This window comes from Anoplolepis gracilipes, chromosome 13 (genome assembly GCF_047496725.1).
Source record: "Anoplolepis gracilipes chromosome 13, ASM4749672v1, whole genome shotgun sequence".
In the NCBI taxonomy this organism is placed as follows: Eukaryota; Metazoa; Arthropoda; class Insecta; order Hymenoptera; family Formicidae; genus Anoplolepis; species Anoplolepis gracilipes.
Window position 1 is genome coordinate 5,471,840 of NC_132982.1, and position 26,444 is coordinate 5,498,283.

General features: G+C 30.6%; 1 protein-coding gene across 3 annotated transcripts; it reads right to left on the reverse strand.

Moving 5' to 3' along the window:
- Window positions 1–50: 50 nt before the first annotated feature.
- LOC140672347 (uridine phosphorylase 1) lies at window positions 51–26,376 on the reverse strand. 3 transcript variants are annotated; one of them, XM_072904420.1, is made up of 6 exons: window positions 25,550–26,376; window positions 9,048–9,171; window positions 7,304–7,465; window positions 5,722–5,907; window positions 5,222–5,554; window positions 51–4,034 (listed from the first exon to the last, which is right to left on the reverse strand). In XM_072904420.1, the coding sequence occupies exons 1-6, from the start codon at window positions 25,582–25,584 to the stop codon at window positions 3,849–3,851; spliced, it is 1,026 nt and encodes a 341-aa protein (XP_072760521.1). In that variant the 5' UTR covers window positions 25,585–26,376; the 3' UTR covers window positions 51–3,848. The 3 variants fall into 3 exon arrangements, with proteins under 3 accessions (XP_072760521.1, XP_072760520.1, XP_072760519.1); XM_072904419.1 differs by lacking the exon at window positions 25,550–26,376 and adding an exon at window positions 16,289–16,474; XM_072904418.1 differs by lacking the exon at window positions 25,550–26,376 and adding an exon at window positions 13,378–14,302.
- Between the last annotated feature and the right edge of the window lie 68 nt (window positions 26,377–26,444).

A 26,444-nucleotide genomic window follows, 5' to 3' on the forward strand; every position in this document is an offset into this window, starting at 1 on the left:
TTATTTTCAAACTTGAAATGAAATTGAGGATAAGAATCAATGCTATTAAATATATAATATTTTTTTTTATTGTCCTTTTATAACGTACAATCAACAACGTGTTTTTTTTTCTCTCTTTTTTTTCTTTTTTTCTTGTAACCCATGTACCAGCAATTAATTTTTAAAAGGACACGTTAGACATCCCTTGTTGGGATTAATATATAAATAATCAAATTTATACAGTGACAATACAATTAGATAGCTGAATATATATATAATATATATATATATATTAACGAACTTACGAATAACAGAACATCCCGCTGACATTTGACGAGACATTTGGTTATAGATTAATATTATAATAGTTATATGTGCAAGAGGAGAGTAACAATGAAGGCTTTAGTAAATGTAACATCGTGAGTAGGAGAAGTAAGCGTTACGGATTCGCGAAGAGAATAGATAAGATCGAATGTACATATATGTATATTATACATATCAATACGTTAAGTACATATTTTTTGTTAATATTTCTCGCACATATTATAAATGCATCACAGATATGTCGTTGTTCGTGGAACGAAAAGAAATACGTACGACGACAAAGAACGGGCGAGAAAAAAAAATATATCCGATTATTCCGAAAATAGTGTATATCAGCAACGAAAAGAGGAATTTCTTTTTAAATACGTGCTTTGAGATTTTTTACTTATAATTATTCGTTTTAATTAAATCAATAAATAAAGCGACATATTCAGCGCAAAATAATGGCACACTAACTTAAAAAAAAGAGGAAAAATAATTCAACATAATTTTCTTAATTGTAAGATCAATTTCCTTTTCTTCATAAAAAAATAAATAAATTACACCATTGTTGCTTTTTTTTAATTCTTCAATTTTAAAAATTCGTAGAACAGAAGAATTATCTGAAGGCTGTATTCTGTTATATATATGTACTCCATCTTTTTGAAACATTTTATATATTTTCTTGCGGACATTTTAGAATAACAAAAAAATGTAAAGTTACTATCTCGCGAATGAAATGAGTGTTTCTGGTCTGATAGCAGATTGCAAAGAAGATATGGTAAGTACAATGAAAAGATCTCGTTTGTTTGACACTAATGATGTGTCGTAACGACAGTTTTTCTCGGGTAAATATAAAATGGAGAGGAAATACCGTGTAACAATGTCAGTGATTTACTTTAATATTATATCGATTCTAGGCTCCGTCGTTCCTTATCGCAATGAATGTGAACGACAAATGCAAATCGTACTCGTTTCCTAGCAACAATCTTAACGAAGGTGTATTATACAACTATATAACTTTGCTATCTCTTTCTCTTTCTACAGTAGTAAAATATTAATATTAGTAACGAACATAATAATGTGCGCACAAGGCTGGATAACGTTTCAAATATATATGTTGTTTACTATTATACTCAGCATAAATAAAATCATGTATAAAATGTATTGGTTTCATCTAGAGATTTTGTATTCTGAATAAAATCTTCGTGTTCTTAATATTTTGTAGTACGAGTATTTGCAAAAATTTATCGCATAAATCTAAAAAAATTTTGAAAGTTATTCTGAAAAATATATTTTAATAATATCTTTTATCCAACCCTGTGGACAAAATATCACGATTACTGATCACGTATTTGCTTTGCTATAGTTTTGTAATTTCTATTAATTTGTGATTAATAATTTTGTTGCAATTATCTTTCCTCGCATTTAAAATACTCGCGATTCATATAATTCACCTAAATATATGTGAATGCGAACAAATATTTAATATTTATGTGAAAAAGCTGGTTATAATTTTGTGCCGTGGAAATTTATTGGTTATTTCGACAAACATATATAAATGGTTATTTATAATATGAGAATGAAGATTTATAGATTTTTCTTGTTTGAACTAAATTTCTAAGCAGAATTATATATAACATTGAACACTTGAAATTACATTTATTCATGTATCAGCCAATACTTACACAAAATGTTAGCATGGCAGTATGACGCACATTATTGCAGATACTAATTAAATTGCTTGTGTTAAGTCGATCATTGCCATTTCAACAGGTTATATTATAGCGTATATTATAGTGCGATACTCCATCTATGTAATCTATGGAATCTTCGATTATCTTATTTCAAAACTGTTTTAATAAAAAAAAAAAGTCAAATCGCACTTTTTGCACGCAACAATGAGATGCAATACATAATATTAATTACAAATATTTTGCGATATGGCATTATACAAGTATCTCGATGGATCACCGACATAACGAGAAATTGAAAAAGAATTAAGATATATTTAGTGACTGTTCTTTTTGCTTTCGTTTCGCACAAATTTTTTCCATATGATAGTCTCCAGCTTATACATTATGGATAACAATCGAATGGAAACATACTAGTGTTCTTCGACTATATATATATTTATATGGAATGTGTGCTACCAAACTTCCTAAAGTGTGCTAGTATACGTATATATATTTTTCACATCTCACCGCGTGTTTATTACACGCCGGCGATTGTGCGAGGCTAAATTTACAATTTCTCTCGAAACTGCTCTCGATACAACACGCAAACTTGGAATAATAAATCGCGGATAGGTCCGTTAGCGAATTTTTTGTCTAAATTCTCAATATAAATCCTTGAAAATTTACAAGACAATCATCGTCACTCATTTAGAATATAACAGAAGAAAGAAAACCTTGGTATGTTTAATTGGCGAATACATATGTGTAACACGCCATATATTCTTATCCTTGTGAATTCTAAAATTAAATCTATGAAATTATGTGATCAATTGCATCACAATTTTGATTAACTCATTCTGATTATCTCGTTTCCTTATTATAGCTGCAGTTTTAATTCTATATATCTGGGATTCATGCTTTTTTGGTGATTTTTTTAGATAACATGATTTTGTAAACAAGAAATTTAAATGACGATTTCATTTCGATATCGCAGATTATGAGATATATTTATTAATTGCGATAAGTATTAATCAAAAATGATGCAACTGATATCTCAAAAGATATGTATTTTTGAAAAATGTGTATTTTCTCGTTCGAGCGCAGTTTGTAAATTTCTGCACACTTTGTACTTGGGACACCGCGCGAAATAAACGGTGGAGAAACTTTGGCGGTTGCTTCGACATCGAGTCGTTCATCTTTTTACGAGTATCAGAAATCATCACGTCATTGTCGCAGGTACAACGGCTTTCTCACACAATGTGAGTAATTATACAATTCCTGACTAAAATTATTGTTAATAACTCATAAAATGCACGAAAGTCAAGTCAATCTTTCAATTAAACATTTCAATTTGAGCCAATTAAAGATTGAAAAAGAATGAAACACAGCAAAATAAAATACAAAACAAAAATATGCTATTTAGCTATTCAAATCATTTGTACTCAAATATTCTGGTCGGATAAAAAGAATCTTAAATATTTAATCAAAGATTCAAGTAAGAAAGGTTTGAATACTGAGGCAGCTTGTAAGTAATTTAAATATAACGTAGGAAGGGAGAGATACGATAATAAGAATTTTTTAATGTGTTTTCAGCAGACGTCAAAAAAATTCTATTACGCTGTATAATATTTCAATCAATCAAATCTTCTTTTAAATCCTTCGTCTCTTCTATCAACTTATCAAATATTTCGAAATATTCTCAAATAACCATTTTCGTGCATCGATAGTTGCTACGCAACTTTTTTTACAAGCAAAATTATGTTTTCACAAATAAATAAATACGAGGCGGTTTGTGCAACATAAATTAATCGCGATCACGATTTCAAAACCGGTGTATCCGATCGTAACCCGGGGAGATCTTAGTAGCCGCATCATCGAACTCACGATGACTTAGTCGTAATTCTCAGATTCCTGTTGCACCAGTTTGAAGCGACGCGGACTCTTCACATACATGGAACCGTGAGACCCTTCTAATGAGAGACGGCCCTTTCGTTGAAGGTACGTGGTGATGTAGCGGGCGACTAGTGTCTGCGGTCGTATCTGCCATTCTTCTAACACTTCCTTGGGAGCTAGAACCTTTTCAAATCGTGAAAGCAATCGATTAGACGTATAACATGATCGATTCAAAAAGCAATATGATAACATTGATGGTTTTACTTTTAGTATACAGGGTGTCCCAGAATTTGCGGACACGGAGTACACAGCGTGATTGTCCGTGTCAAAAGAAGCAACTTTTTCTTCAGCAAAAGTATTGAGGGATCAATAATTTTCCAGTTATAAGCAATTGAAAAAGACGGGTTTTTCGCAAACCAAACTTTGTAGAATTAAAAGATTAACACAATTATATTCTGCAGTTAATTTTAGATGAAGTTAATTAAAATTTTTTTTAAGACTTAGTTACAGAGATATTTAATAGAAAAATTTGAAAACTAGCAAAAAATGATAACTTTTCTCGACATTTTTGCTGAGGAAAAAGTTGCCTCTTTTGCCACGGACAATCATGTTGTGAATTTCGTGTCCGCGAATTCTGGGACACTCTGTATATTAACATTTATACAACAGAATTGACCTCTGAATATAAATCAAGAGGTTTTATATCGCAACTGTGAGATTTTATCTCTTTTTTTTTTTAATCATTTTACACTTAAGAAGTGATTATACGTTGCAACGCATGTGAAGCTTATATACAGAGTGGGTCACGGAAATCTGGATTTTTTAAAAATATTTATTATTATTATTATTTTTTCTAAGATAACAAAGATAATTGAGCATATCACTTAATCTTATTCATTTTTTAAATATAAAAAAATATTTTATATTTATCAAATGTCCTTCACATTTATCTTACATTGCTTTAATCTATTATGCAGGTTTTATATTGCTGTTTGCACCATGTATTCCTGTAATTTTACCTGTATATTAACGAATCAAATATACGAAAAAAATTACACTCATACTAGACAATATGGTACAAACAGCGATGCGTGACAAAACCTGCGTGATAGATCAGAGTAACGTAGAATAAATGCAGAAGACATTTGACAAATGTGAAATTTTTTTTAATTTAAAAAGAATAAGATCACGTAATATACTTAAACGTCATTCTATATCCTATTATCTGCTAAGCAATAAATATTTAAATTATATTTCATTTTAAAAATCGTTAGATTTCCGTGACTCACTCTATATTACATATATGGAGCTTCTTGTGAAGCGTACACGGCGATGTCTCAATATGTCGAAAATATGTAGATTAGATATACCTGGTCGCCTTTGAGTCGATCCAACAATGTCACGCACACAACGGCAGACTGGATGCCAGCGTGATGCGTTAGAGCGGCGAAACAGACGCTCTCCATCTCGATGTTCACCACGCCGGCCTTTTGTAACTTGGTAAGATACTCCATCTTGTCGTTCTCTGTAAACTCGCAGAATGCACCATCCAGACGACCCTGGCCTTCGTAGAAGTCGTTGGAGCACATAGTCTTGCCGATCACGGTATCGTAGGGATCATCGCGGTTGGCCAGGCCCTTAAGATCGCGGGTCAACTGCCGATCGAGCTTGGCTGGCCTGCGTATCACCTTCCCGAGCACCGACTGCAATATAAAACTTGCATTTATAATCTTTTATTTTTTTTTTTTTTTTTACGTCAAATTTATTTATATTATTTAATATAATAGGTTTCAAAAGATTGGTGTTGAATTATTGCTCCTTCCTTTTTATTTATTATACATAATATGAAATATTTAATATTTAAACTGACCAGTTCCATGTAAGGCCTCATCATCTCGTCCACGGCCTCTTCCGAGATAACCACCGTACCGCCTTCGTAGCCAATACCACCGCAAGTTCCGATCCTGAAGAAAACTGGATCTCTCACTTTCGCGTGATACATCAGCTTGATAATTTCGTGAAGAAGGATGCTGAGAGAAGGTACGCCCATACCATGCTAAACATGACATTTTTTTATATAATAATGTTTTTTTAACGATGACGTTTGTTTCAATTTTCTATGGAATTTATATATAATTATTTATATATAGTATTATATATATATAATTATATTTATATATAAAAATATTAATTATTTTCAAATTATTTAATTTGAATTTGTTAATTTAATTCCATTATTCTAAAATCATCATGTTTCAGTGCAAATATATAGAGAATAAATAGGATATTTGTATTTAAATCAAACAACTGGTTAGTTTTATACTGATAAAATTCTCAAATTTCACGAATGAATAAAATACACGTTTTGTATTAAAAATCTGTGACATCGAGAGATAGCATTCATTCGTGAAAGGCACCTCCGTCATAAATTATTGTTTCCAACATTCAGGCAATAACGCAATTGCGTTTCAAATTTCACTCGACTTGTTTGCCACGTGTGTAATTCGCGCAAAACAAGATGGTTAAAACGATTTGACCATCCAGGCATGTAAGAGAAATATTATAACGGCAACGAGGCGCGATGATTAATGTGAAATGTTAGCAGATCTTTTCTTTCTAGTAGAAACAGATTGTCGATGTTGTCGGCGCTGTATTAAATAGAAAAAATGTTGCTATACTATATTTGTTTTAAAGTGACTTTTTAACAGTATTGTCTGATATCACAATATGCTTTGCAAAAATGGTAATAACTATTTCTCGATTTATTTGAGACTGTCATTTATTTTTTGAAGATATTCATTTGAAGTCAATTTTTAATATATATCTTTGATACTTTTTCAAAAAATCTTACTAAAATATTGCGCCAGTGTTATTTCATTTTCGAATTTTTTCGAAAGTTTTCTATTAAAATATTAATTTAAAAATTTTTAAATGACTTTTTTATATTTAAATATATCGCGATATTGTAAGTTTGATTTCCTTTTATGTTGCCATTGATATAACGTATGAATAATGAACAAACAACCTACGGAAATTACTCAATGTGTTATGATTTCTACACAGAGCTGACATGGATTCAGAAAAATTCAACGTGTATTGATATATAATCAAATTATGCAAAATCGGTCACGGTTTGCATGAATTAAAAGGATAACAACTTTCAAGCGTAAATAGTGAACACATTCATCTCATTAAACGCCACACTAAATAAATACAACTCGACGTGTTTGTGCAAAAATAAATCTGCTTGACGGCGTAAATGTTCCACCATTTGAACGAGTTCCAATTACGATGGCATATAGTACAAACGCTTTAAAAAAACTCGGTCGTTTCGTGTTTGACCGTTTATTCGACCTTCTTCTATAATTGATTGGCGAAATAAAATTTTTGTCTTATAATGTTGAAGAGTAAAAATGTTCCGCGTCGAAAAATCATAATAACAAGGGACTTACGCTGACAGAGAGAACTGGACCAACTTTGTACATAGAATAGCGGTAAGAGTTCTTAGTGATGTCGAGAAGAGTCGTTCCGGCTGGCAGCTTGTGACCAATTTCTTTCATAATGTAGTTGGCAAAGTTTTCCATCCGTTTTGGTGTTCCGCCCATACAGACGAACTTAAGAATATGACAAGAACATTATTAAGGAACTAAAAGATTCGAAAGGATAAGGAGAAAAAGATGGAGAAAAAGGAAGTATGTTAATTAATTGTTGACGCTCGGAATCTGTCGCTTGAGACGCCTTTCATTCTTAAATGTCAAAGATCATCGGTTGCGATGATAAAAATAAACTAGTAGTGGTCGATGGTGTAATTGTACGTCATTGAAATATATTTCACGATTTATCGATGTTGGCCGACATCACGAGAGTATCGCGTGACATCGTCAGCATCACACACAATTGCACGGTATTGCGACTAATGCATATTCGCTTTTGACGATCCAAATTGAATGTCAATTACAAAGAGCAAAGACGCATTGACTAAATCGATTATTGACAAATGTAATAAAAAATAAATACCCGTCGAGAGAGATGTTACACAAACTCTTATCAAAGGAAATTAAAAGCTCAATATTTGTGAATAATGTAACGTCTTACGTCTAATACTATTTTGCGTATATAAGTATAATCCAATTATAATTACGTTAAAAACAAGAAGACTGATTAGTTAGCTTAAAGCTAACTAAATGGCAAATTTAATATAGACTACAAAAATTTAAGAAATTAAAATTAGGATATAGATTCCTACAAAAATATACATATTATATTATTTATATTTCTGTGATATGCGTTACACAATAATTTTATTACTCGAGATATTTAATCATTATTTTATAAATTAAAAATACTAAAGGAATCTATCTCTGCGATATCTTATGTAAATAATCACGTTGATGATAATTATTACGCACAATTATCGTCTGATTTGCACATAATTACATTTCGTTGAAAAACTTCATCTAATATTTATCAGTATGTATTATGTCATCAATATGATACATGAACACTAAGACAATATCACTTTAATTAATGTCATTTAAAATACAGCATATGTTAAAGAGGAAAAGAAGCGCGATTAATAATAAGTGATAAGGAAATAAATGTTTTTTTCTGATAATTTCATTTGACTCATCCGAGTTTTATAACATCTAACAATGCATTAATATGAAATATATATGCTTAATTTAAAATAAAGTCAGACATTTCGACAAATTCATGACATCAAATAATAATAATTGTTAAATATTTGTCAATAGTTATATATTGTTGCAAATTTCAAATATTTTAATAGATTTATTTTAATAGATTAACATGCAATTTTTTGATTACAAGTGCCGTTGGATTGGAAATAATATAAATAAAATTTGCAAATTGATCTCGAGTTTCAAGATAAGAGCGTAGAGATAAAAAAAATTATTTAATTTCAAACGCGGATTTTGCTTTGATAGAGTTTTAATTCCAAACTTAGTTACCAAGATATTGAATATTGAAAATTAAAAAATTTGGAAAAGACGAAGCGCGGTTATTTAATTTTTTTGTTAAGTAGAAAAGTCAAGATGTGGAATTGATCAAAGAATACGCTTATACAAAGTTTCTTCAAGTATTTCGATCGAGAACCTCTTTATATACGCCAGTACGAACATTTCACTTTATTTTCTTGAACAAACTTATAAAAGAGAATTTATTTATTCGTCTTACTTTGACATCGCCGAACATTTCAATGAGATCATGGGAACCGCTGCCGAGTGCGAGATGGTACAATATATCTTGATCCATGAGTTCGATATTGGGATTCCGTAACCGTACGGAGCCATCGCTGTATCTGAAAAATGAAAAATTCTATTTTATTTACATTTATTACATTTTATAATATTTGCTCGCACAAATGTTTTAGAAGCTACATTCTGTCAAAAAACTTTCTCTTTCTCACAGTTATATTTAATACGGTAAAAGAATAATGTAATAGAGTAAAGAAATTCACCCCGCGGAAATATAAATATATATAACATCACGGTGTCAGACCCATATCACAACATTTTATTTATATTTCTGCGATATTCGCTACACATGTGTGATATTACTCGCGCTCATAAAATGCTGATATAACTCTGTATTACTTTTTAGTACTCGATATTATTTATTCGCGCTGTCCAAATAATTCTGTAAATTATTAACAGAATTTAGACGTTTATTAGTGACTTTTAAACAGTTTATATTCATATAGAGTGTTTTACATTGATCTAAATTAGATTCTATTAAGAACTATAAATCTATAAATCTCAATTTACACTATCTCTTTGTAATATTATCGAACTTTGAAGATATGTGTCTTTATGTCATGTAAAATTATAAATCTGTGTGTTTATACACACTTTTTGAATTGTCGTGAACAATAAAACAAGCGAATGAACGAGTTCTGGTTAAATTGCGCCGATGGTCCTTGACATGATGACGTCACGAATGTAATTTTCCGACAAACGAAGGGACGGGCATATATCGCTAATTATATCAAATCATCGAAAATTAAATGCGCTCGTCTTAATCAGTTTCTAATAAAGTCACATATCCTCGTTCATCGGCCGAATAATTATACATCATTTCTGACGTCTCTTAGTAAGCGATATGAAACGCGATTGTGAGAAAAAAACTATTTTCCAGATATCGGTTTGTTGCTCTTACGCCATTTGTGAAGAATATTTAATATTATTATATTTTCAATTAATTTCTCAGAGAATATAAGATATAGTTTAAAGCTATCATAAAATATGAATTTAAAATCAAAATTTTTTTATAAATGATGAATAGTGTTGATTTTTTTCAGAGAAATATTCTTTTTTTCTGATATTTTACGTACATTTATTTGTATATACATACATACATACATACATATATATATATATATATATATATATATATATATATATATATATATATTAAGAGCTAAAATAGTTATTACATAATGTTTTTATAAAGTTTAAAAAACTGTAAGCCACAATAAAATTTTAAAAATATTTTAATGTATAAATTAATCTAAATTAAAAATTTAAAAATAAAGATCTGAAAAAATCGTGACATTTAAAGTATCAGATATCGCCACGAAGATGTCAAAAACGAAATTGGGTCAAAATCGATCCGAACGGAATAACAAAAGTTGCGGTTGTTTATTCATCTTAATGTTTATCAAGCCGTTTACTTTCTTAGACTTCTATCAAGAGTTTTCTATGAAAGAAAGTATCGGTCGACAATTAAGGTTTGTCCATTGTTCCTGGATAGTTGATATCGCTCAACAATGTAAATGTATACATATATCATTTTAATCCCGATGGACTGTTATCGAGATTAGTTTCGATTTACGATTGCGAAATCACGCACGACTATTCATCGATTTAATCACGACGTAGGCGTCAACATATTCACACTTGTTATACTTTGACATCAATTACATGTACTTACACATCCGGAGTAAATACATAGTAATGATAGAATTTTTCTCAGAAATCATTTTTTAATTCAAATCCAATCATAAATTCTATTGCAGAATTAATTAACATGCGATAATGAACAATGTGTGTGTATGAAGCATTGAAATAAAAATGTCTGTTTCCTGAAGTCATAATATCGTTTTATTGTAACTTATTTATATTGTAACTCTGTTTCTTTTTTTTCAGAAATTTCTTTTTAGACATTTTTTATCCATAACCAATTAATATATAAATTATAAATAATCACATTTAAATATCTCACTTTGTATAGAATGCTTAGGAGAAAGAAAGAGAAAGAGGGAGAAAACTGCTCTTTCGAAAATTTCAATTTAATGAATATAGAGTGTTCACAAGTATTTATTTTTTAATAAAGATTTAAAAATGTTTTCCGTCACATTTTTCAATTTCTTTACCCTGCGACAATTAACAATCTACTGATTAGTATTATTTATGATTAGTTTGATTAAACCATGCTTTATTAATAAAGTAAAGCTGAAATTAATTGAAAAGTATATTTTATTATAAAAGTAAAAGTATTTAGACAAAATTACTTAATAATGTAAATAAAAGGCTTTTAGCAAATTAAATTTTAATATTACATGGAGACAATATTGTAAAAGTCCTCTTTTCTTAATTAAAAATAAAATTTTATTTAACTTAATTGATTTATGTAGAAAATAGCACAGAAAACGTTAATTGTGCTTTATATTTCATAATAAAGAATGAAAAATAATTATTATGATACTAATCTTTCAACGTATCTTCGAACGCAGATGCGCATTAATCCGTCTATCGATAAAGGAGTTTCTTTGAATTATCTCCTCTATTTCTTATCGAGTAAAAATCAAGAATAATCTGACATCTAACAGTTGCATCTTTCTATTGATCACAGCCGTAATTAGGTTTCATACCTTGTCACATTATCAGATAAAGAAATTTCTTCGAATTGCATTTCGAAAAATCGTCTCCTTTATCGGGTAAAAATCCAAGAGGATATTTACATATAATCTGACAGTATTATTTTGCATTGATTGTGGCTACGAATAACAATTTTATATCTTGTCGTTAACACTATTTTTTTAATTTTTAAAAGAAAACTCTTGTTCCTTCCTGCCACGTGCGAGATATCCTTGCTCGGAGACTTACCAAGGTGTCTCTGCTTTTGCGTTATCTGTCTTTTGTAAACTGCTGCTGGCTTCGTGGCAGGGCTTTCTGTTATTCTCTTCACGGTCCACGACAGAACTCGATGGAAACTATGCTCACGCGAATAATGTGGGGAATGTGTGAAACTACATAGTCTACGTTTCTCGCGAAGCTGCGTTCACCATATTTCCGTTATTTCCATCGCAAGACACGGCCGTACGTTGCAGAATCGCGACAAGTTATTGTTCGATGTTTCGCGCATCTCGCAATAACTTCTGATATTATTCACATTCAAACATCAGAAAATAATCAAGTTTTCCTACCATTTTTATCCAAACACCTCATTTTCTGCAACGTTTATGATCGAAACGTAAAATTATATCACGAATACTGTAACCAGACGCGAATAATGTGCTTATTTTATTATTATTATTATTTTACTATTCTATAAAATTAATCTTTCGTTAATTATCGTTTTATATAATATAAGCAAGACACGAAGCAAATTATATAGTTAAAATTAATGATTGCAATTAATGAAAGATTCAATGACACTTGAGAAATAAAGGAGCGTATTCCAAGGAGTCAGGAGTCGACGTTATATCCTTGAGTAATCTTGTGAATAAAATCGATTTTTGCGACTATTCGTGTCTGTTTGCAGAGACCCGATCCAGCTGCCAATTCCTTTTAAAAAGAAGATGTTCTGCCTAATCAAGCTATCGTACTTGATCTTTTTATTGCACGTGTTCTCGTCTGACAACTCGTTACGTTTGAACAGATGATTCAATTTCGTATTACAGAACCGAGTTTGAATTAATCTTGGTAAATATTTACATTGACTATACAGCTAACTTTCCTTTTGACGTATATTGCAGAGGCTTCGTTTTTACATTATACAAACATTAAAAGAGAGTGCCATAAAATTCAAAACATGTATTACTTAGCAATAATCTCTACAATATATCTCAAAAGAGAGAAATGATCCCTGTGTAAATTAATGTAAACATTTCCCAACGAATTTTCTTTTTTTTTTCTCTTTTGCTCTATATAAAACATTTTAGATTATTTTTTTGACTAATGTGTTATGAAATAAAGGGTTAATTAATCAAATTTTAATTTCAATTAAGCAAATTAATTAATTAAATTCATAAAAACATAATTTACGTAGCTAGTTTGACGATATATGTAAGATGTTGAATTTTAAGTTTTATTTAATTCTAAACTATTATTTAACAAAGAACTTATTTTACATAACTCGTTCTAATCTGCGCTGTAGAAATCGAAACAGAATATTATTTATTCTATCTTTTCTATCTCGTCTTAAATCGGCTCACGTTATTCAAACCAAAGAGGATCGAACAGGATGACACTTTCCGGTTCTCTCTACAAAAAAATGCCTTTACCTAACCGGATTGGCACATTCTCTGGTCTCGTTGGTCTTGTCCTTCTCCATCGGTGGTTTCAGGGAGCAAACGTGCTCCCCTGACTCGTTCAAAGTTCTATTCTGACAGGTACACGTCGGCATTATTCGATCCTTTCCCACGAGGGCAAGAGAGGCGCCGATTTTTTACACACAAAATTCAACACCACTTTGATGCAGACCAGTTGCGGACGTTGTTTTTTATCAGAGGATATTTGATGGAGGATCTCTTACGCAACTGATCGATCACACCTCACTTTGATACTCCGGGGTATTTACGCGGAATTTTTGTTTTCTCCTTTTGAGATTGCGTCGTATCGACGTTCGCGATACGAAGCGTGAATCGCGCAATTTTTTCTCGTGATCGAAACAGGGTCGGTCGACGATGTCAGAATAGTTGGCGACGATCGCAACGAGACTCTTTATACATCGCTTGAGATATATATCGTTCCCACCACATCGTCACCGATCGCGGCTGCCAATCGTTCAGCATGTCTCTCTCCGGACACACGCGTAACCGGTCGTGACCGCTAATGCATACTTGTGCAAATGTAAATTGTTGTCGGATACAAACATGTCAGGTTTGCATAATCATCAATAGGGGCGAACGCGTGTACGAGATGTCCGGATCGGAGTAACGAGGACGCACATATTTTTGAAAGCAGTTTCATCATTAATGTAGTTTGTTCGTGAGAATAAAGCGAAATACCGCTTTCGAATTTCATCCAGACGGATAAATTTGCAGCGAGGGTAAAGTTCTTATCGCGAGTTTTCTCCCTGCTTTTGTCGCCGACAATGAGAAAACGTGAGCTGTGAAGTTGAAACCTGACGGCATGGAATATTTTTGTATACGTGTGTAACGAAAATGTATATTATACGTTTCCTGTGTATGTATGTGATTCTTATTATGAAATTATTAAAAACATTATATTACTCATAGACAGTGTTTTTTGTTATCTAGATAAAATTATCTATGAGATATAATTATATACATCTTAGGAAAAATGCATTATCTGTCTTAAATTATTTAATTCTGTAATCAATAGAACTCAGTCTTTAATAAGCACTTTATTTTTTAATATGTTTGGTTCTTAGATTTATTCCTAAAAGCGATCTAAAAGTAAGATCCAATTATATTAAATAACTATTAAGCACTTATTAAAGTTGTGAGTTTTGCTGTACAATAAACACAACCAATGTTTCATAAAGTGGACAGTCAGTATACAATCAGTTGATGTCAGATTCGAAATGTTAACAGTATGCTCTAGTATGTATTATGTGAGTATACACTCAGTTGATGTCAGATTCGAAATGTTAACAGTATGCTCTACTATCTATTATATGATTATGCTTTTATTTTTTCCTTAATTATATTTTTTAAAGCAATATTATTTTAAAATCATTTAAATAAGTTTTTAAATCTTATCTACGATAAACTTGAAATAAATCTTGTTTATCTTAACTGAGATAAAACATTATTTACCTTATTTTTAGCTAGATAATTACTATGTTATCTACGTGAAACTGCTCAATAGTCATTTTATTGTTTTTTTTCAAGTGATAAATCAGGCATTTTTGGCATTCCTACTAATCCACTTCATTTCGAAAGCATTTATTTATTAACTTTCTGCCGCTATTAATAATGAGATATTAGTATTATTATAATAAGATCAGAACCGACATGTGTCATGATTTGTCGGAATGAAGCTTGAATAAACTGCGTTCATCTTTTTCTCGTTTCAAATTTATTATATTGTCTGAATATCGTTTTTAATTAACAATCACTTTTGCGTAACTTGCGTGTTACGATAAAACTTTTATCGTAAATTACCGGAATATAACAATTAATATCCGACATTATGCGCGTTCTCAATTAGAAATTGGACGTGAATTAAAATCACGAGGGAAATATCCATCGTATCAGGATCGATCGTCTATCTGCCGGGTGAGATACGCTTTTATCGAGTTTTTTTGCAATTGCGAACTGGAACCGCAAACGGAAAGCTAACCGCGCGGAATGGAATTCACCAGCTCTCCACCAAGCCGAGAAATTGGAGTTATTCTCGCGCGGTTATAAGGGTCGTCGGGGATATTACGTAACCACCACCTCTCCGCCCTAGACGATTGCGCCGCATTTGCTCTGCTCACTCCGAAAAACATCTTTTCTTCTTTTATTTCCGTTTAGGACCATTTCTTTTTCCGGCGCGTGGGCGTGCCCTTCCATAGGAAATCATGGGACGTGAGGTTGAGTTCCAACCAGGGCGTTCCCCGAGCAATTCGCCCGTAAATTACCTAGAGGCTTCCCGTGAGATATCGATAAATAAGCGCCGTCTCGACGACGAACCGGCTGTAATATTTTCTTAATAATCCGTTGTGGAAGGCCACTTTAATTTCCGCTGCGCACGTGCAAGGTTTTATATTCAAAGAGCTTTTTTTCCAGATAAAGCACGTTTATCTAATTAATTTAATTTAATCTCAAAATTCTCAGGATTCTAACACTGCTACATTTATAGCTTATAAAAATATTGATTAATTATTAAACGTGTGGGTTATAATGGGATTGAGAAAACTGCTACTTATATTTCGTTAGAATTGTCGTGAATTTTCTAGAGACATTGGAATATGGCATGAAAGTAAGAATGAAGATACTCTGTATCAATGATAGAGTTTTGAAAATTTCTAATGTTATATCGATAAATAAATCTTTTCTCATTGTCTAATTACAGTCCTAATAATGTACTGGGAATTATCCTCTAATTTCCGATTATCGTTATATATATACATATGAAACCATGTGAATTTCCTAATATTTTTGCCACTGATGACAACAGAATTGATGATGATCTCACGTCATGACGTTTATATTAACTGTTATTGTCCACTTGATCGATTACCTTCGTTCACTGTACGGTATAAAAAACGCACATATACACACACATTGTTGCATGACTGAGAGAAATATATTCAAAAAATTCACGATTTTCCCGGATCACTATTAACGAATGAGTCTCGCGAGACGGATGGAAGCAGCAAACGAGGACGTCAGTCGCCCAATGATCTGTACTGCGAGACCAGATCGTTGCTACTTTTAGACCGGCGATGCCAACCAAATGCTCTACTTGCGCAAAGTGCGTTTTGTACCATTACTCTGAATCTTCTTTTGGAAACAGAATGGTTTTAAAGATGTTGATATAACAACATATTTTCGAATTAATATTGTTAAGTAACAAATATTAAGTTTTATCTTGATTTACTTATAGTAAAGGATAATATTTTTACTAATAAAAAAATCGACTCTTTTATTGAATATTTACCATTAAAATCACAAGTTTTGAAATAATTTGAATGAAACATAACATTACTTTTATTCACACTTACAAGTTAATTATATTTAAATTATGGGTGGTAACAAAATTTATGTAAGTAATAAAATTGCTTTAAACGAGATATTTTTAACTTACTTGAAAAACTTATCCTTTCGAGAGATCCTGTCACGCAATATTATTGAATGCACTATTATTGCACATTTGTTAAAACGGTGTGTTTTGAACAAACACCGATGTTACGGTTATCGATTATCTGATAAAAAAATGTTTTTTCTGGTTCTAGCGAATCAATTACAAATTCGAATCAAACAATTGCAAATTGGAACGATATATAGATAAACTAATCCACATAATCTAAAAATATTTATATTTAATTTACTAGTATTAAAACAGAAGATACTGATAATTCCGAGATATCATACATAAGTGTTTATAACTACGTGAAGTGTTAATAACTGCGTGATGTGTATGTATATGAGAAACTGTATAGTGTTATAAAATTATAATAGAATATAATAGAATAACAATAGAATAGAAATATATATAATATAATATATCAAATGCTTTTATTTGCGAACCTTTCATCAAGTGTGTAGAAAATTTTTAAATTTAGGTTTTAAATATCTATTATAGAATTTACTTTGAAATTTTGTAATACAAAAACTGTTTTACGTGCATGGAGAAAAAAAAAAGAATACATTTTTTGTGCTTTGTACTAATGAACACATTCAATAATTTTGAATTTAAATGCGCGCGAATTTTTTTCTCGCAGCGTAACAATTCTTTATCATTTCAGTTGTTCAACTTGTATTTCAAACTTGTTTTTCTTCACAATAAAAGTACTATTCTGTATACAAGAACGAGCATGTTGTTACCTTTTTGCTCGGTCTTTCAATTTCTCTCGCTATCGTACGCGTGACGCATAATAGCAAGATGCTTTTACGGCGTCTATCGATTCTGGATCTCGATCGATATAGTATATGAATTGAATAAGCCATATCGTGCTAGAGGCAATAGCACTCTTGTGCAATATCCGCGCATCCGGAACTGATATCTGATAAGGGCCGTCAATATCTCACCATTCCAAACTTTCAAACTCGTCATCGTTCACATACAATGCGCGTGCAATCTCCGTTATCAGACGTGGGCGCGCGAATCAGATACAGTCTCGTGAATTTGGATCTAACGCAACTGACAACCGCAACCGCAATATAACTGAAATTATTACGTGCAATTCGAAATGTATATGTAATATCTGAACGTGCGTGATCCATTATAAATGTCAACTCGACGTAATGAGAGAGAGTGAGATAGAAAGAGAGAAACATCATTAACTCCAAACTATGATTATTATTCACGCGATTTGAGAATATGTTTCTGTCAAATGTATACATTAACGTTATGTATATCTCGAATTATCTTTTAGTTATAACACAAAATAGAACTTGCTTATTCCTGAATTTTAATTTTATTAAGATAATATTAATTAAAATATATTTTACCTTATACACACATTGAAATATTATTTTCATTATCAAACCATTTTTTAATTATATTTATATTTAATATATAAAAATAGTTTCTATACTAATACATTCTCAATAAAAAGCGTGATTATTTAAATATTTAATATACCTAATATTCAATAATTTAATAATTAAATTTGCGTCAGAGGTCAAAGTAAATTGAATATTTCTGGAATAAAAAAACTTTTTTTTATTCTTCTAAAGATTTTAATGCCATGTGAAATAATTTATATGTAAAATCATAAGTTAACTGAATTGCAGAATGCAATCAATTGTCATATAGAATATTAGATTTAATTATTAATAAACATATTGATTCTTACATATTTTTATGTTTTTATCAGAGTATATTGTTCTCTCTCTCTCTCTCTCTCTCTCTCTCTCTCTCTCTCTCTCTCTCTCTCTGTAATATTTATTACAACTTAAATTTATGTGAAGAATAAATTTCTCTTGATCTTTTATTTCAAGCAAAGATCTAAACGCATACACAAAATCATACACAAAAGGAGGAGTGCATTGTTAGTGCAAGACTATTTATAATGATACTCAACTAGGACTATATTCGACTATCATACATAGAATATCCCAATTCAGACGCTTTTGGGCGACTAATGTGTCGACGTTATGCAGAAAACGTGTTATCGCGTTGTACCTGACCTCTGACCTCATTTTGGTACACGGGCTTAAAGTAGCATTGGGCGCACGCGTTAGAATATCACATATGATACCTCTTTTACTTGGAAGTTCAAGGATTCCCGTAAATTTCTCGTGATTCTTTATAGCATGTTAAATACTTTTGTTCATCCTTTTTTTTCTTCGTCATGTTAAGGAAAAAAAAAATAAAACTACATAGATACTAAAATGTTAATTTCTATCCAATCAATCAGAAAAATATAATCAGATGAAAAATAAGCTAATAAAATTATTAGTTACATCTTTGTCTCTTTAAAACTTCTCAATTAACAATTCTTGTAACGAAATAACTTATAAATAACGAAATAACAAATTAAGAAAAAAAATTCTAGAAGAAAATGTTTTTCTCAATACGAGCAGCAAACCCGCATTTCCTCTGCAATAACTCGGTTTATTTAGTAGAAAGGCACATATACGGATGCTGTACGTGTTACCCTGATGCGTGAAGCGCGTCAAAAGGGTGCCAATCGTAATCGAAACTTGTGAAGCTAAAAGGTAAAGAAATTGTTATGTCAGAGAAACTGCACGTGTTCGTACACGAGTTCTGCGATCATTCAATTCAGGCTCCTTCTATCTGAGTAGTAGAATTATATATATATGCATATCGCATTTTGACAAAGAAATCAGAAATTTGAAGACAAGCGTGAGAAGATTTATTATCACTTAATAAGTTGTATTATTATTTTATGTCTGCAGTTTTATCCGCGGCAAAAATATTACGACATTTTCACAAGTAAATATAATTTTAACTTAAATATATAGTTACGTCATTGATTTCCGATGTATGAACCATTACTACTATTAGTATCGCTGAAAACCTTCGGCGATTATTGACTGAACTAATGAAGTAATCAAAATTCGATATAAACCTGACTTATTTCGCATTACGTAATCTAACGCGAGCGACGGAATTAAACATTAACGATATCGATTGTTTGAACATGGATAGTCCAACATGTGGCGCAGATGTTCGCATAATTTTATCATTTTTTACTTCTCTTGTGAAATTGTATTATTTTTTTATTAATATTAATTGTATTAATAACTGATAACAATACACATACACACACCCACACACACACACACACATATATATATATATAAAACATTGATTATATTATTATTAAATTACATAAATTATATTACGATTACATTTTGTAAAGATAAAGAGAGAGACAAAATAAATTTATAATTATATTACATTTTTTAAAATATATAATTATATAATTTATATTTTACGACAATAATATAATTTTGAAATTGAAACGATTTTAATTATAAGAAACGAAATTATAATTATTGAAAACTTCAAGAAGGAATTTTGCACGTGCAGATTTTATAATATACATATATTATGTATCCTAACTTAAAATTGATTTCCCAACAGATTACGCGATCAGAATATAATCTAATATGTCTCACGAAGTTCGTGCCCTCCAGAAATACAATAGATTATTACTAAGGCCTATATCTTGTTACTATGGCAATTAAAGAATTGAAAAGGTATGGTGAATATGCGAGTGAATTATTCTCATACTGGAATATCTTTATAAAAGGTAGGACATTAATTTTTTTGCTGTCAGATATATAAACCGAGTACACGAACCATAACTTTCAACGATTTTGTTGCACATGGTCTGAAACAACACGAGTGCATTAAAGAGACCAATCTTTATGTCTGTGTGATACACTTAACTTTAATTATATAAATTAAAAAATGTATGAATAAAATTTATATATATATATATATATATATGAAAAATTATAAACAAGTTATATATGTATATAAATTGTTTTTTTTTAAGTTTAGAACCTTATTAATTTCTTAATTTAAAAACTTAGATTTTTCATAAATAGCCAGGGATTTACAATCTTCAGATTTTACAAGAGGTAATATACATGTATGAACACAATGATAAAGGTTGTCAAGTACAGATTCAAATTGGCAATATTGTTAAACAAAACTGAAATTATCGAATCTTATTCGACGATGTTTTAAATTTTTAAATTAATAATTTTTTTGATTGAATGATTTTTATAGCAAGATCTGGTTCTTTTATTTTAATTAAAAAGGATTGTCCGATTAAAGATTAAATTATGAAATTTCAATAAATCATTGATGAAGAGAGATGATATGAGAATGAAAATAATCTTTCTATTTGTTTCAGTCACAAATTCTAATTATAAACTAAATTAGATACCGAATATATATTAAATCATACTGATAGAATAGAAATACTATAAATCAAGATAATATATATTATTTCGAAAAAATAAGTTTAAATTAAAAAAAAAAAAAAATATATATATATATATATAAGATGGTAAATCATCATTATAAATTTTATATTCCGTTATTATATTTTAATATTCAAAGTATTAAATGTAGATCTTAATATTTGATCTACCTATCGTTAAATATCAATAAGTCAACATGTGCATTTTGAAATCATACATGATTATTAATGATGAATTTACTTAATCTTATTTAAATACTCAAATATATATATATATTTGATTAATTATTTGAGTGAAATGTATCTCTCATTTATCAATAATAATCTAATATACATATATATGTATATTAGATTATTATTGATAAATGAGAGATACATTTCACTCAAATAACTAATCAAATAAAAAAGAAATTTAAATTTTATGGCTCAGAAAATATGTAACGTATAATGCAATATATCATATCATATATACTATATTATGTAATACACTGCATAATCCGTAGATAAAAAGAGAACTTGTGCGTTGTGTGACACCCTACACTATATTCCTTATGGGAGGATATAATATATAAAGTATGGCCTAGTTTTATAAAGCCTTTGCAAAATGTTCATCTTGCCAGAATACCCGAACTACCTCATATGCATTTAAATACAAGGCTAAGTTTCTGTCTCCGCATGTGTCGTTCCCGATATAACGTCACGTTTTTCACATTCGGATTTATCGATGACTTGCACTTGACCGAGATTAATTATTTATTGCGCTTCCTTACACTTTCGTGTGTCGATCTACCTCGCTATTTGTTACATTACTCGTGGCGTGGACACTGATAAGAAGTGTCTGGCAAGGCAAACATCGTTGAATAAACCGACCATCTACATGGTGTGTAATTCTGAGTCATGGGATAACGTGTGCTGATATAACTGTTGAAATAAGATCGAGACTTCCAATTCCTGCTTATATTAATTAATGAGGTTGAGTGCTTTGCATGCCTTGAAGGATATTGCTGGCAGGTATATTAGATATTCCTTAGATGTCGTGTATATTTATTTAAATCTCTTCCAATTCATAAACTATTAAAATTATTTAATATTTTTTAAAGAAAAAATTTTTCGATAAAGAAGAAAGATTTTTTCAAGATTTTTTGTTGACCAGATAATTAAAAGTTTTATCTAAATAAAAATGTTGTAACTTTTTTTTCAGCGTGTAATATATATGCATATTGAAAATTTATCCTTTACATCCATTTTAGGTATTTTATTTGAATATGAAAACTATACAATTATGTTACTGGCAGAGTAATATTTTGTTTGATTTATGTGAGAAAATTACGAAGGTGGCAAGGAAGCCCTCTCTCATACTCCATCCCTTTGCAAAAATAGTTGGATATAATTATGTAAAATAACAGCGTACACCTTGTTCATTACTTGTAGTGTTTATGTAACCTGTTATAATTTTATAACCGAGCACGAAATTGAAGTTAGAAAAAAAACCAATTTATTATGGAAATAGCTTTCAAATTCATTCTTGTTTGCAATAACAACTGTTTATTCATCAGAAAATGTATGTTATATGTAACGCGTATTGTGTTATTATTTTCTTCTACTTGCTTTTTATTCAAATCTATTTATTGGAATTTTAAAAAAATTTTATAGAAAATAATTAAACGTCCACAAATAAATTTTCATTTAATTTAAAAGAGATTGCAAAAAATATATATGATACTTCTCGTGCAAAATATATGTATGATACTTCATCTATAATACTCTTGTAGAACATAATAACAGCAAACTGAAATCCCATAATTTATTGGACTCCAAGAATGTGTATGTATGTGTGAATTCTTACGATTAATTTACGAGAGAATGTAGTGGGCACGGGGAGAAAAGAAAAGGGCACAATCTGCTTTCCTCGTTCTTATTAATAGAGTTGCATCGATCGTCCACTTCGTTGCCAACGGGAAGCATGTAAGTCAACGTACACGTAATCATGCGTTTCATTCGCATTCATCAGGCTTTTCTTTCGCATATCGTGCGTGAATGTTTCTTAACGGTCTCCTCTGTGTGCGTGGATAACCCATTTATCAAAAATAATAATAAATTTTACATATATTATAAAGAAAAGTGTGCTTATATAGTGCGCTATTAATAATATGTTTTGAGACAAATATTTTTCTTAAGAATAAAATAATAATGTAATATTCATGTGATACTAAAAGATTCTAAGTTGTAATATATATAATATAAATATTATTCTCTCTGCACAAAATTTAATTTATACAGTTTTCGAAATTAAATTTATACAGATTACGAAATTAAATTTTAAGAAAATAGATTACAAAATTGTTATTCTTCATTCAATTTCAAAATGATTTAATAGAATTTTAATTTGAATCTGCGATATACACTACACTAAAAATTAAAAATTTGCGAAAACCGATGATATTTTCGTTAGGAAAAGATTGACTCAAAATCTGTATCATTAAAAAGTATGTAATATAATATATAATGTAATATTAGCGTATATAATACACATATACACATATAAAAATTTATAACATATATTTTTATAATATGTGTATAAATATAATTTGCGTAATCATGAATTTGTCTGTAGTGGAAAATTTCTTTTCCCGATATAGCTTGCGTACTTGATACAATTAGTTTCCTTTTGCGTAACTGTCTAGCTGATTTAGCGGAAAAGCAGAATCCGTAATAGATACTGTATACGATAAAGTTATATTTGCTCTAATTAGACGCGTCTTTGAATGACAGCAGCTTTGAAAACGCGCACAACTATAAATCGTTAATCGACATAAAACTCGGTTGGTTCTAATGAAGGTCCGACTGTCGAAATACGACTCTGGTAAAATATATGGCAGATGTATATACAAGATATATCCGAAAAACTTTATATTATATTATGTGTGGTTCATCTCGATTATTTCATCAATTTTCTTGAATTAGCAATTTTTTGCATTATAAATAAATAAAATTGTCAACTATGATTTGCTGTAGTAAGATACAAATCTAATAAAGGTATGAATATTATATAAAATACGCATCTCTTGCATTTAAAATTAGCATTAAATTCATATCATGATAATATTGAAATCGATCAAATTGATATAATTTTTTTTTTCATAGACCGTGCGTGCTTTTCTTTTGTCCCTTTCAAATGCTCAGACCGTTTTGCTTTTTAATTAGCAATGCTCTTTAATATTACGTTTAAAAGCTTTATAACTTTAAAAAGAATAAATAATAAAAATCGAGCGATTATCTACATTTCAAAAAATTACTATTATTATTACTATATACAAAACATTATAGTTTTGGGAGCCATTTATATATATATACATATATATATAATTAATATTACGTTTGTCCTTTTTATATGTTTAAGACTTACTTACTTTGAAAAAGTAATCTTTTTTATTGTAAACATCTTCTGTGATTAAAAATCTGTCTTTCAATTTTAATTAATACTGGAAACACGATGAAAAACAAAGGATGCTAAGCAGAAAAAAAACCACATGCAATAGAATGACATAAAAATATTTTAATATTCTAGTATGTTGTATAACATACACACACTAAAAAGTAATGTAATAAGTACATTTTGTCTCTCTCTTTTCATTAACAATATTTTCTTGTTAGATGATATAAGCATTTTTGAATAGAGAAATTTTGTATATTTTATTAAAGAAATTATATCGAGTTTATATAAGAATTTTTATTGACATTAGTATTTTTAAACATTCTCATTTATTAACATTTTTTTTCTAATCCACGTATACTTTGCATTGCTGTAGCATACTCGCGTAGTAGATTATCTCTTAAATCTCCACCGTGATACCATGATGTTACAAGTGTCACGTAAAACTAAATAAAATTCTTCAATCGCTCAAAATCTCAGAAATATTTTGAAAAAAGTTACACGCATCTTTCTTCAAATTTTACACAAATCAAAACACAATATATTTTTTCATCTGTCAAATAGTTTTCTAAAGTTGCTATTGCATTAAACACTAGAGCAATATAAATAAACTTATATGTCAGTTATTTTTTCATTGTTTTTTTCAATTAAAATCAGGAATTTGATCAACGTAATGCGTGTAACATCCTTTCGGAACTTCTTTAAATCATACGAATGCAATTTCTAAAATCTTTTCAAGTCACCCTGTGTCGATTTTAGTTAGAACACTCGCGACAAAGACGGCCGCACGATCGACTCGCGATGGCCAGCCCAGCCCTTTTTCACGCTCCCTCGAGGAACGCGAGCGCGTGTGCGATAGACAAGAGTGAGAACCCAACGACAACCCTCCGTCCCTTAGGACGAAGCCCTTAGGTTTTATTAAATACACAATAGAACTCACTCGTCGAGCTCCTCCTCGTCCAGTAAAAGGCTCATCTTTTCCGCTTGGCAGCAGCGCGCAATGTGCAATGTGCCGATCCACTAGGGGTTGATTCTCGCCACTGCGGCAGGGGTGTAGTCCTCCCGATGATCTTCCGCAGCACTATAACCGCGGAAACGCGCCACGACTCTACTGGCGCGCTTTCTTCCCTCCCTGCCTCCCGACCTTCCACCCCTTCTCTCCCTCCTATCGTTTCGCTCTGTCCTTTTCTATCTTGAGATTTTCCCCCCTCTAATATTCCGCTCTATCTCTCTTTAACTCGCTCCTTCCTCTCTCCCGACTCTGTCCTCTTCCGCAAATGTGGTCTTTTTCCTTCCGCCTTGCTTTATCCTTTTTACGCTTACGTGCTATCTATTTCTCTCTCTATCATCACTGTCGTGAACTGTCCTTCTCGCGCTATTTCTCTCATCGTGTTCCCCTCTATCCTTTCTTCGCAAATATATACCTCTCTGTCAATCGCTATCCATCTTGCTCTTTGGTTCGCTCTGTTCTCCTCTCGCTCATAAATCAAAGGCTCTCCAGGTGGTGGTACCCCCATCCCGTTTGTACATGCGCACAATTCACGGATAATTCTACATCTCCTTCTTTTATTCCTTACCCTCAGCTGCTCAACGCACACGGTAAATATCTCCGCATGGCCTATTTCACAAAAATCGATAGATTAACGATTAAATAAATACGTCAATAAAATTTTTAATTGACAATCTGTACAATTTAAGAAAGAATATTGAAGTACAATAACATTATTATAAATTCACAAATTTTGATTAATTTCTCTCAAAAATGCAATGATAAAACATTTCTATTATGATAAGAATTTAAACAGTTTAATAAAAATAAAAAATGGACTGTAATT

What these genes read in the sequence shown, in the direction of transcription:
- LOC140672347 (XM_072904418.1), bottom strand. Translation starts at nt 13,499, where the DNA reads ATGCCGACGTGTACCTGTCAGAATAGAACTTTGAACGAGTCAGGGGAG. An exon ending in GTCCAGTTCTCTCTGTCAGC is followed by an intron (nt 5,908 to 7,303) that starts GTAAGTCCCTTG and finishes TGTCATGTTTAG; the next exon opens with CATGGTATGGGCGTACCTTC. An exon ending in ATCGACTCAAAGGCGACCAG is followed by an intron (nt 4,035 to 5,221) that starts GTATATCTAATC and finishes CGATTTGAAAAG; the next exon opens with GTTCTAGCTCCCAAGGAAGT.